The 12,615-nt window shown below is 50.1% G+C and overlaps 1 protein-coding gene across 4 annotated transcripts in view; it reads left to right on the top strand.

Annotated features, from left to right (window-relative positions):
• Window positions 1–1,902: 1,902 nt before the first annotated feature.
• The window catches only part of DVL3 (dishevelled segment polarity protein 3), a 32,748-nt gene continuing 22,035 nt past the window's right edge, over window positions 1,903–12,615 (top strand). For 3 of the 4 annotated variants that reach the window (XM_079314761.1, XM_079314762.1, XM_079314760.1), the window contains exon 1: window positions 1,937–2,237. In XM_079314761.1, coding sequence (XP_079170887.1) covers window positions 2,071–2,237 — 167 coding nt within the window. In that variant the 5' untranslated portion in view covers window positions 1,937–2,070. Of the gene's footprint in view, window positions 2,238–12,615 lie in introns of all 4 variants that reach the window. The other variant, XM_079314764.1, reaches the window with a different exon arrangement.

Here is a 12,615-nt window from a genome sequence, read left to right as displayed (position 1 = left end):
AGAAAAGGCAGCTGTAGCAATGAGATTGCATCTACTACCACCCTGGGGGGTGTGGTACCCTCCCCTGAGCTGCATGTGCTCCCTTGGGAGCTCAGCACTACTGAAAATTGCCCTTTTGGTAACAAAGGTGTCTAATTGTACAATACAGGCCCCAAGGTGCATCCTCAGCTGTGCTGGGAGGTAGGTGACACTGACTAAGGTTCTTTCACATGTGCCTGCTTTTGGGGCAGGGAGGTGTTGCAAAAAGGCTTTAAGATTAGCTCTGTCAGGGTTGACACAGGAAGAAGCAATTTAAACTAAACTTTTCCATTTCTGACCTGGATTCTTCATTCCAGGTACACCAGCTTTTACCACAGAGCTCCAAGCATAAGGAAATTACAATCTTCCAAGAGCTGATGTGGAAACATGGGAGAATCTCAGACCTCTTACAATTTCTGCTTACGCAAGGACTTCCCTTGAATTTTTTCTCTTTTTTTAGTTTAATGTCAGGTTCTTCCCCCAGTCTAGCAGTGCTGCCCAGGTAATTACTAGCAATGCCTGCAGAACTCTTTAATGCATTAGGAGGCTTATTTAGCTCAGCCTGCCTCCCTGCCTGAGGAACTTGACTCTTATTCCCTGTAGGATCTCTCTGTCTCCTTTTCCTAAAGCAGGGGAGTCTAGTCTGAGAGCTGATCTGGTCTCATGCCCTGTGCAGGCCTATGGTGTGGTGCTTCCTCTGCATTTGTTCCTTCTAATCAGGATGGTGCAAGGTGGTTCTTGCCCTTCCTGTTGGTGGGTGTTCCCAAAACTCCAGCCACCCCAGCATTGCTCTCAGCCACAACTCTGGGAAACTGCTGATGGAGATGGTTCCTTGGTGCCCAGTGGGTGCTGGCAAGGTGTGCAGAGAGGAAACCAGACAGCCTGAGACTGCTGTGGAACAGAGGCAAGTCCTGGGGGCTGGGATCATAGTGCTGATGAGTATAGGTAAGGATGTGCTGGGGTCTGGGGAGAAAGATGGAAAGAAACCACACAGCCAAAGGGTGCTCAGTTGAAGATGCCATGGTATGTGAAACAGAGGATGCTCATGAAGAACAGAGGAAAGTGTCTGCTTGGTGAGGAAAAGGTCTGAGTACTGGGGTTGGTTGTTGGGTGGTGATAAGGGGTTCACAGGGACGCCTCAGCTGGAGAGGAGCTGGGGTGGGTGGTAGTCCCTGTGTGGTGGCCATCTGAGACACAGTATGGGGAGCTCAAAGGGGTCTGTACACGGAAGATAGGGTAGAGATGGATATGCCTCATGTTTTGTAAGCTGAACTCATGGGACACATAGCCATATGAGGAGCATGGGGAGGGCTGGCAGGTGGGATAAAGGGCTGCAAAGAGAGGAAGACTGGGATATGGACAGAAACAGAGGTTGTGGGACACAGGAATGACCCTGTGTGTGAAGCAACACCAGAAGGTGTAACGGGGTGTGCAAGCTGAATATGGAGCCCGGGAGAGGTATATTCCCAGCTGGCACCGGGAATGTGTGTGCATGGGCAGTACCAGGCTGTGGATAGGAGGATGTAAAGTATAAACCCCAACGCACCCAGCAGGGTTGGGCTGGAGATGCGCGGTCCCAGGGGCCGTGCACCCACACGGGGCACAGCAGCAGCGCGGGGGGATCAGGGGGTCCGGTCCAAATGAGAGGGGCAGGTCCAGCGAATGGGGGTCTCCTATCGATGGGGATCTGGCTCGGGGGCAGGGTGCGGGCCAGCATCCTGGCGGGATGTGGGCCAATCTCCCGGGCTGCCCGCCGAGCCCGGTCCCGGTGCGGAGCCGGTCCCGCTCCGCGCCGTGGCCCCGCGGGGCGCCGGTTCCGGTTCCGGCGGGGCCGGGACGGCGGGCGGGGCGGGGCCGGCCGGGGCCGAGCCTGCGCCGTGCAGCCGGGCGGCGCTGGGACCCGGAGAACAAGGGGCGCGGGGGGACCGGGCGTGCGGAGGCCGCAGCCGGGCCGGGGCGCGGGCGGGGGCCGGGCCGGGTCCGGGGGTCCGGGCCGGGGCGCAGGAGGCGGCGGAGGCGCAGGAGGGGGCCTGGCGGCCGGGCAGGGGCGCCATGGCGGCGGCCGAGACCAAGATCATTTACCACCTGGACGAGCAGGAGACGCCGTACCTGGTGAAGCTGCCGATCCCGGCCGAGCGCGTCACCCTCGGCGACTTCAAGGGGCTCCTCAATCGCCCCAACTACAAGTTCTACTTCAAGTCCATGGACGACGACTTCGGGTGAGCGCGGGCCCGGGCCCGGTCCCCCGGGGCCACGCGTGGAGCCCGGGCCCCGTGGGCCTCCCCGGGGAGCGGGGGGGGGCGGCCGGGAGCTCCCGCCCCTCGCGGGGCCGGGGCCGGGGCTGGCCGTCCCCTCGGCCTCGGAGCGCCCCCGGCACGGCGGGGCCGGGGCCCCTGCGGTGGGAGCGCCCCTCTCGTGCCCGGCCCGATCCATCCTCCATCCCCGCTGCCTTTCCTTGGAGAGGATGGGATGGGGATCCCCTTGCGGTCTGTCTGGGGGGACGCACCCTCTGCCCCCAGGACCCCATCTGTGGGAGGCTGGTGGTGATAACCCCTCTGCACATTCTCTGGGGTTCTTTGTCCCTGGGTGCTGCCTCCGGGGACTGCCCCACATCCTCGCATGATCAGCTCTGGAGAAGCTGCCCCATTCTAACTTCTCAGTGGGGACGCTGGTGATACCCTGCTTTGGGTGCCAGAGGCACCTTGGAGGAGACCATCATCTCCATCTGAGGGTCACCCCCTCCCCGAACTCAGGATGTTTGGCCAACACCTTGCCTGAGGTGGTATCTCCCATGCATCCCACATTGGGGTGTCTAGAGTGGCATCTCCAGGTTGCATCCTGCCCAGGAACATCATTCCCCACCAAAAGGGCCTGGGCATCTCCCACTGTGCCTGCCTGGGGAAAGTGCCCCTTGCTCCCTCCTCCAAAAGAGTGCGGAGGTTGTGCCACCTCATCACCCCTTTCCACAAAGTGGATTTGGGGACAGTTTTGTTCTCCGGCCATCCATTTTGGGGAGGGACATCCATTTTGGCAGCTTTGTCCTCCACATCTCATTTTTGGGAAGAATGCGTAGAGAGGACCAGTTTAGTCCTGCCCTGCCTCCATGGAGAAGGAATGAAAGCTCTCCACGTGCTGCCCCTCTCTTAGCATGGGGTGTGTGTAAGACCCACTGTTCCCATCCCCAAAGGGAGATTTCCTGTGCTCAGTCTCTGGTATGGAAGAGGGATACAGCCCTACCTCATATCCCATCTCCTGCAAGGCAGCTCTCTTCCAACACTGGTTTTTCCATCACTTCTTTTGTGATGTCCTTTGGTTCCTCCCATCACAGGTGGCTCTTTAGAGGTGAGAAGGTGTGTTCTGTCCCTTGTTTGGATGTTGTACTCACTGATCTCCTGGGGATCCCCTGCTTTCTCCTACCTGTATGAAGTTGATTACTGTTCTAGGAAGCAAGTACCATGTAAAACCAGCTCCCTGTAAAACCCTTTATCCTCATTCTGATTTGTCCAGATTTCCTACATCTGACTTTCCTTTAGCCTTTTTGAGGACTTCTCTTTCCATCCTGGGACCCTCATGGTTTCTACAACATGTGACTCTTTACCATTCCTAGGACTTTGGTCTTTGAAGGAATTGTGTGATCCTTCCTCCTCTGAAGATTTAGGGTTTACAGTGGGTCTTGTGTATGGAGCTGGGATTGCAAAGTGTTTTCAGTTCTGTGATCTTCTCAGTGTCTTCTTGCTGCACCAAATTCCTCGCTAGGCTGTGATTTTGGCTTGTACCCCATGTTGAACAGGGCTGGGCCTCTTTGGGGCTTGGATGAGATCTGTGTGGCTGCCTCAGCAGGGGGTGCTCTCCCCTCCTCAGCCAAATTATCCCAGTGCCCAGGTCCCGTTAGTTTGGGAGGTGCCAGCTTTCAGATGAGGCTTGAAATTTGGAGTCACTCCTTTGACCACAGTCTGGGATGCTTTGGCTCCATAAATTCTTCCTGACCCAGTGGAGAGCTTTAGTCTTCAGAAGCTTCCCCGTTCTCTCCTGGCAAGTAGGAGCGTCCAGCCCTCGTTTTCCATGAATTTTCTCAGCAATATCAGTTGTCCGTGGATCGTTTCCTGTCCCTCAGCTGTTGAGTAGCGTTGGGTGCTATGAAACAGCTGCCTCTCCCTGTCTCTGAGGGGACCATGTTCACTGGTGGGAGAAGTGAATTCTCCATGCATGCTGTTTGTAAACAAATGCTTTGGGATCCTTTGAAACGTTCTTGAAGTGAATTCAAACTTGTCTTGAATGAAACATTGCCATGTGGGTGGGAGAGTGTGCAACTATAAACAAAGTTTAGTAATAAATAGCAGTGTCTTGCATTGGAAAGAGGGGTCTGGTGGCAGTGAAGTTTTGTGCTGTGCCTTTTCATCCTCTATCTCTTTAAGGTTCTATAAGAGGAGGTGGATGATAGATTAACAAAACTCAACGATAAAGCAGCATAGGGAGTTATGGTGAGTGATTGCAGGGAGAGGGGAAAATCACTCGGGAAGACACCACAAGATCAGTTATGTCAGAAATGCATGGGATGAGATTTTTGTTGTGACCAGCTAATTTGTTTGAAAAGCATAAACTGCTCTGGAAGGGAAGGTGCAGCTGAGAGGAGGTTGGGGTTGTTTGTGGGCAGCCTGTTCCTTGGAGAAGTCCTGGACAATGAGTTGTGCAGTTGGAGCAGCATGTGCAAGTCCTGAAGAGTGACAGAGAGAGCAAGCCTCTTGTGGTGTCACCATGCTTCATTAGGAAAGCTGTCTCTGCTGCCTTCCAGAGAGCTGAAGAACATGCTGGTGGTTGACTGGAACATGGTGGGAGCAACCAGAGCAGTCCAGCTGCAGCCTTGTCTCTGAGTAGCCCTGAAGCCCCAGGCAGCACACAAAATAGAATCAAAGGATCACTTCTGTTTGAAAAGACCTTTAAGATTATCAAGTCCAGCTGAAAATTTTCATGATCTCTAGTAATTGATGTCCATGAGAAAGCAAGCCATTGGCCTGCAGAGAGAATCAGACAGAAGGGCAGGAGGCACCTTGGCTGCTTGACTGTAAATGCATGGGCAATTAGTGAAAACTAGAAGGAGGTTAACAATGGTGGCATTCAGAAGCTGTGTGACAGGGAAAAGTGTTTCTCTCTCTCACACACTTATTCCTCTCAGCTCCTTCCCTGAGGGGATTCCCTCAGGTTGCTTTCTGCCTGATTTGTGCTGGGCTGCTGTGTCAGCTGGGCAGTGTCCAGGAGTAGGACCCAGATTAAAGCCCCCTCAATGAGAGATGAAGTAGATGGCCTTAGAGCATCTAAATAAATGATAAATGAGGAAGAAGCCTACAGGTCCCATGGTTCTACTTTGGACCTTCTGCAGGATCCCTGTGGCATAAAACAAACTTTTCCTCTCATCTGTTATTAGGAAGAGAGGCATCTCACCTTCCAGAGCCAGCTGGAGCAGGATGTCTAATGTTTCCTCTCATCTCTGCCCAGTCTGAATCTTTCTCACTCTTCCTCCTTTTTTCCAGGCTGTGGATCTTCAGCCTGGTATTCCCTTCAGCTTACCCCATCCCCAAGGCAGTATTATAGCCTCAGTCTTGGTGTGTGGGATTTTTCATTCTTTTGTTTATCTTGTTAATATTTGTTTGCTCTGAGAATCAGAGTTGTGATAGAGCAGCTTCAGTGTTTACATCTCCTTAGAAATGTGAACTGGGGTTCCCCTGGGTGGCTGTGGAGTTGTTGGGCTATGACAGGAGTTAGAGCTCAGCTTCAAATAATTAAGATCTCAGAGTGGTGTCACTTCTGGGTGGCAAGGAAGAGAAATGAGAATTCATGTACGTGGTCCTGGGGAGAGGAGTTGTGAACAGCAGGAAGGCTGCAGGGTTTTGTTCCTGATGCAGTGGGCTACAGCTGTACATTACAGGGTGCAGATATCTGTGCCTTGTTGGCTTTGTGTGTTGCTAATCCCAGGAGTGGAGGCACATGAAGGTCAGCTGATGGATGATGTGAGTGTGGAAGTGCACATACGTGGTAGACTCTTCTTGGACCTGAGGTGCTTTGTGTGGATGTGTCTCACCATGAAGTGTGGAACTACCCTTGGCTGCTAACATTGCACTCATTAGAGAAGAAAGTTTTCTTCCTGCAGCTTGAATCTTTTCATTCAGTGTTTCACAGGTAAGAGCTGTGTGCTTAGATCAGTGCCGTGCTGTGACTGCTTGTGAGATCCATATTCTCCATCAGACTTTCCCCAGGTTTTCCATGGGATTTTGAGCAGACTTTTTAATTTGTTTTTTTCTCAATCCATAACATGGAATTTCCAACTGTGCCTTGTGAACATTTGTGTGGCTCTTAGCATGACAGAGTTCCATAGAGGTGGTAAAGAACAGGACTGTACATTTTTCTGTGTACCTGTGCAGTTGGGAAGGGATCAACCATGCTGGTGCTTCAGTCATATGTAAAGTGTTGTCTCCTACCCAAGTCCATCATGACAAATGTACCTGGGAAGCATGGACTGCTTACCAGCCAAGTATTGTGCATTTGCCTCAGATGAACTAGAGATTTGTCTTTTCATCTGGTACAATTCAGAGAATATTACATCAGCTGAAATGCGATTTCTTTTGATTAATTTTCTGTTTCTTATTGATACTGCTCATTTTCTATTGATCAAAATGTGTTCCCACAGGGGCATGCTAAAGTTTAAGCTAAACTTTTCAGAGCAGTTTAATGAGTGCAATTTGTGTCCAGGTAGATCCTTAGCACCTGGTCTGAAGTTCTGCCTTGTCCTTCCATAAATTGTGGAGTGCTTGGAAGTTTGAATTTTTAGCCTGTGAAGAAATCACTTTGATCATTTTGCTTATCTTCACTTGGCCACCTCCCCTCTTTCAGACTGGAGAGCAGAAAGGCCCCATTCTCCTGCAAGGGGACCACCCTCCCTCCCCATCCTGCTGGTTCTGCACTGCTGGGAGAACACCAGTGATCTGAGGTACAGCTGTGGGATGGTGCTGCTCCTCCTGCCACTGCTGGTTTCTCCCTCTTGCAGGTCTCCATTTCAATTTCAGTTTCATAGCTGTTCTGAACGATTCCTTGGTCTCAGCTGCGAAGTGAAAATTGGTATCCAGCTAATCACTGGCGCAGTATCTTATCCAGACCTGCTTAATTATCACCTGCTCTCCAGAGCCGGGTATGAGCAGTGATTAGGACAGTGCTCTGGAGGCAGAACAAAGCGGGCGCTGCTGGAATTCCCAGTGTAGGGGTCGGATGCCGTTGGTATTTGGCGGCCTCATCTCTGCACATGTGCATGAGGAAACGCGCTGATGCTCTCTGAAAGGCTGAGTGATTTATTTTTATTGCAGGGTCTTTTTGAAATTGATACCAGCGGTGACTGTCCTTCTGGCTGGAAATACTGGGAGCTGGGGAAAGGATCCTAAACTTAATAAGCAGTGTCAATTTCTAAGCAGTGGTGAGCACTGGCATGGTGCCCCTGCCTCTCCTGCCAGCTCTTTGTAGCATATGTTGAGGGAGTTGTTTTATTTTGATTTTGGGAACTTTTAATTTTTTTTTTAATTGGAAACTTTTGCTGTCTCCAGAAGACCTTTGCCTGTCCCATCCCCCTGGTGGAGACTGCTTCCATGTCAGCATGAATTTCATGCTGGGAGAGGTTGGCAAGAAGTTTATAAGTGAAAGGGCCTACACAACTCCCTTGCATGTTCATGTCCTTTGTGGTGGTCTAAGTGACAGCACTGGCCCTACTGGAAAGTGGTCATTACTTTTTTCCAGTTTCTGGTCAGTCCCTGTGCATTCTGTGTGGAGGGGAGCACTTTACACGTGAGAGGCCACAGCACCCCATCTGTTGTGCTCCAGAGGATGTGTTTCCATGCCTGCTGTGAGCTGGGCTGCCCTGGTTAGCAAGGGCCCACCAGCAGTTTCTTCAGACATTTTGCATGTAAGTTACTACAGCCTCTGTCTCCTGAGCTGCTGAGGATTTGACAGAGAGCTGCTAACCACTGTCTGCATTTGTGGTGGGGAGTTCCTGTAATGCTGCCTGTGCTGGGGGTGGCCCATGGACACTGGAGCTGATTTCTGGCTGCAGCTGCTGCTGGAGGCCGTTTCCAAGTGTTGTGGTGGTTGTGGTGGGGGCTACAGCAGTGCCAGGGCTGAGGTGAAGATGGAGCTGGTTAGTTAACAGTATTCCCTGCTTCCCTGCACTGTTTTGTCTGTGCCTGGCTCTGTGTGTCCTGCTGTTCAGACCCAGCTATTACTGACTCTGTAGGTGTCCAGCATTCTCAGTTGTGGTTGGAGCTGTGCTCTGAAGGCCACATTGGATGGCAGTCACAGCCTGGTTTCTTTGCCCAGGGGTGGTGTTGGGAAAGCCAAGTTAGCCAAATCATACTGCAGACCAATTTCCCTAAGGCCTTGTGTGTCCTATGCAGACAATGAAGCTTTACAACAGCTATTGAACTAGTTTGCAGCCAGAACTGGCCAGAAAATTTTTTTGACTGAATGTGTTTTCTTCCAAAATATGGTGTTAGGTTGAAGCCAGCATTTTTCTTGGAGAAGCATTGTTTTCAGTTATGTGTTTGATGGGAATGTTTCTTAATTTTAAGCCCTTTTTGTCATTTCTGAAAAAAAAAAAAAAAAAGAGGAAAAAAAGAAAGGTCAAGAAATCTTTACTCAACCATGTGAATGCAGCTGTTTTGGTGCAGTTCAGTGTTCTAAAATCATCCAGAGGACTCTGGTCCTCCACATTCCAGCACAGAGCAAAAACTTCCTGGATGTCTCAGAAATTGCCACAAAGTAAATCAGTGTGCCCCGACTGTGGTACAGCTGTGCTCCAGCATAGCTCAGTCTTGGAAATCAAGGCAAAATGCCATAAAAAATGGCTCATAAATCACCACAATTTGGGTCACAACCTGAGCATTTTTTGCTGTATGGGATGATAGTGGTGGCCTCACTGCTCAGTTTTCTGGTTCCTGCTGAGATACATCTTTTTCCTCAAGTGAACTTCAGAATTTCATCTAGAACTTTGCCATTCCTAAATCCCAGACATTGGCTCACCCAGACAGTGGGTACTGGGTGTTCTGGGTGGTAGTACAAGCAGTGGTGTTCCTTCCTACATGGCTGCAGTGGGAGCAGGATGTTGCTGGGAGGAAGTGTTTCATAATGGATTCTGAGAAGGAAGATGCTGGTGTGTAGGGGTGAAGGTAGATGGTCCATGAGCCTAAAGTCATTATGCTTGGAGGACTGGGCTTTCAGTAAGTCCCTCTTCTCCATCAGGCTTCTGGCCTTTTTATCCTGTGATTTCTTCACCTGGTCTCCTAGCAGTTGTGAATTCTTGAAGGTGGAGGCAGCCACCCATCACTATGCACATGGGGATGCTCAGGAAAAAAGTGTCTGTGAATATAAGCAAAGAAAATCTGTTTTCCCTCACAGCTTTTCTGCTGCACACATGGGTTTGGCTTCAATCCTCTGTCAGGTTGGGCATTAGGCCCTTCATCTAGACTTGAAAGCTGTATATGTAGAGGTGTAGGGAGCATAGTTGAAATTCCTGAAGTCCTTTTTGAGCTCAGTGTACTTGAAGGGTTGGGAAGCCTCTTGCATGTGTGTATGGCAGTTGCTGAACTGTTCTGAGCCGAGGGTACCTGCTGTAATGAATTGCTACTCCTCCACCCTTGACTGCATCCAAACAGATAAAACAATGTTGTGGTTTAAGATATTTGATCTGTGAAAAAGTCCATGAAGAGGAGCTGGGCTTGCAGAGCCAACAGATACTGAGTTCACAGGAAATTGCCTTCATGTTGCACCAGCTTTGCATCGTGCTGCACATCTAATGAGGCAGCAGTCAGGGCTGTGTGTTTTTGGTGTTTCCTATTGATTTCCTCCTCTCTCCATCCCTTGTTTGTTATTCAGAGCCTGGCCTTCTGACCTGTGCTGGATGGATTGTTGTTTTCCAGAAGGGGGATATGGCACCACGTGGCTACAATACTGTTTGTCCCGCTGGTGCTGGCTTGTTAGGCAGCAGCTGGCAAGTTAAGTAAAACTTAATCCTGCTGGTGGCTGCTGTTGGAAATTTTTGGACCAAATCCTTTTGTAAAGGCTTTTTGGAAAGCGTTTCAATAAGGTACAAATAGGGGAATTAGTCTAATCTCTGTGACTTTGTCTGCTTTGTCCATGTGCTTATCTGTGTAATGCCATGGTGGCCTTAGGAGAGAGTGAGCTTTTGGGCTGTGAATATCACTGTCCCAGAGGAGTGCATTAGCTTGCAGAGCTGAAGCATTAGTGTTTCTCTGAGCCCCAAAGCCCGTGGTTTCACTTGTTTCCATTGCTATGTTGTTGCTACTGTAGCACTAATATTAAACCCATCCAGGAATGGGCTGGAACTCTCGGGAGGCTTTGGCAGGCAGAGATGCCTGGTGCTGACCTTCCTGTGCTGTGTAATTCTGTATCACAGTGGAGGTTTGGGACTGTTGTGGTTGTTGTATCAGTTATTTATTAAAGGGGACATGCCAGAGGCATTGTTTTTTTCCACAGCTAGCATATGGAAGGCAGCAGAAGCAGCATTTGGGTACCCTACTCCACTAAATCCCTTGTGGTGATTATTTCCTCACTGGGGTATCTGACCTTGTGTCGTGTTGGCTAAAATTTGTTAGGATATTAGAGCTGAGGAAAAGAAGATGCAGTGTGAGCAGTGACTGAGTTGCTGCAGTGGGAGTCTGTCCTTCTGGTTCTGGCTGAAGACAGAAGCTGGAGTGGGAAAGGCTTCCTCACATGACTTGGAGCAAAACTGTTTCTGGGAGAGCTGTCACTGGCTGCTGTGTGGAAAGGTCTTTCCTCTGCTGGTTTTTGACCTGCCCCTGGAGTTTGGAGAGGAATTTGTTTGCTACGTGGACCCTCTGATCACTGGCAGCTGCCTCTGTGATAGGGTGGGAGTTCTGGGTCTGGGTAACAGAGTTTGTGGATTTTTCCTTGTTTGCTGGTAGCTACAGGCTGGTTCTGGGGACACTGAGACCCTGCCAGAGGGGTCAGTGTTTCAGGAGCTTTGCTCTGCATGGATTATGAGAGCAGGGAAGCTGGTGTTAGTGCAGTAACTTCCCCCTGCCTGGGCTTCAACTCTTTCCCTCAGCATTACTCTGACCACCTACCCACAGTCTTTTTGTGTCTCATCTGCGAGCAAATAGGTTGTACCCTGTACACTGCATTGTGCTGTTGTTGACATCTAGAGCAGTGTCAGCAGCAGGTGACAACCTTGGCTTGGTGGCCCAATGCCATCAGGGCAAGGAGAAAGTTGCTGCAGTGCCGATGGCTGTTGCCTGGTTGGCCCTGGGGTGCAGCAGCTTTTCAAACTGAAGCTTTTTCCAGAAGCTGTGATGGTTATGCAAACTCCATACTTGTGTTTGCATAGAGCTAACCAGCTGTCCCAGTTCATTCAGCCCTGCCTAGCTCAACCAGTCTGTTAGTGCCATTCACACAGACTTGCGTGTGGGCCCAGCTGGGGCTGTGTCATACTGGAAATCCATACAGGGCCTTAATGCATGAAGCCTTGCTAGGTGTTCACTGTGTTCATTTGAGTTTTCTTATTGGTTTTTGTGGCTCTGAGAAGGATGGATTTTCATGGTTCTGGCTGCAGAGCTGAGTCCCTTATGGCAAACCTGCCTTAGACCTTGAGCTGGTAAATGCACCTTTAGGTCCTAAAGGGGATCCTGTGAGGTGGATTTTTCTTCTAGATTAAAAATGTGTTGTTTCAGCTGGGACCAAAAGGTTAGACTTGGGAAAACTCTAAGATTATTCCTTGTCTAGTCCTGAAAGTGTCAGGGAACTTTGAGGATGTCAACATCTACATCAGTTTAGGGTAAGCTTTGGGTTTCCTTGGGGCAGTTCCAAACTAGCACAAGGTGTGTAACATCTCTGCTGGTGTGCATGATGTTGGAGCTGGGTCTGACTCAGCTGTGCCATGTAGAAAGGTTTGTAGATTTGAGGTGGGGACTGTGTCTGGCCATGTTGACTCTAGGGTCCAGCTGTGCTTCTGGTTGGTGCAGGCAGTAAGTGTGGTCATTCTACATGTAACTTACAGGAGAGATGCTTCAAAGGAACTTGATATCAGCAGATAATTAGGAAGCTCAGAATCAGGGTGGTCTTGTAACTTGACTTACTAGCAGATCCACAGACACAGGAAATGGCCCTATTGCAGTAATAACATTTGATGAATATTTCTGGACTGCCTTTGGGAATAGTTAATGTGTAGAATGACCAGTTCAATGCAGTTACCAAGCTCATGAGATATTTTCAGACTTGTAGACAGTTGTGCAGTCTTCCACTGCACTCTTCCATCCTAGGAGTTGGCAGTTGTGACTTTGAGACTCCCCAGAAGAGGAACATTTCATGTCATGTGATGGTGATTTCTGGAGGTCAATGGCCATTATTCAGCCTTTGGTGCATTGTCAGACAGCAGGTGGGAGGTTTTGCATGGTATGTGACTGGGTCAGGTCCAGGAGTTCACAGTGGTAAAGAAAAGCAGCAGTTGGATCTGGTGCTACAGTGATCCAAAACACTGTCCTCTTCTAAACTGAGGGGAAGTTTCCCCTCTTTGTGAAAAGGAGGATG

The sequence above is a fragment of the Erithacus rubecula genome (genome assembly GCF_903797595.1).
Source record: "Erithacus rubecula genome assembly, chromosome: 11".
Classification (NCBI taxonomy): Eukaryota; Metazoa; Chordata; class Aves; order Passeriformes; family Muscicapidae; genus Erithacus; species Erithacus rubecula.
Note: the sequence above shows the minus strand (reverse complement) of the source record. Positions and strands in the feature narration are given on the sequence as shown.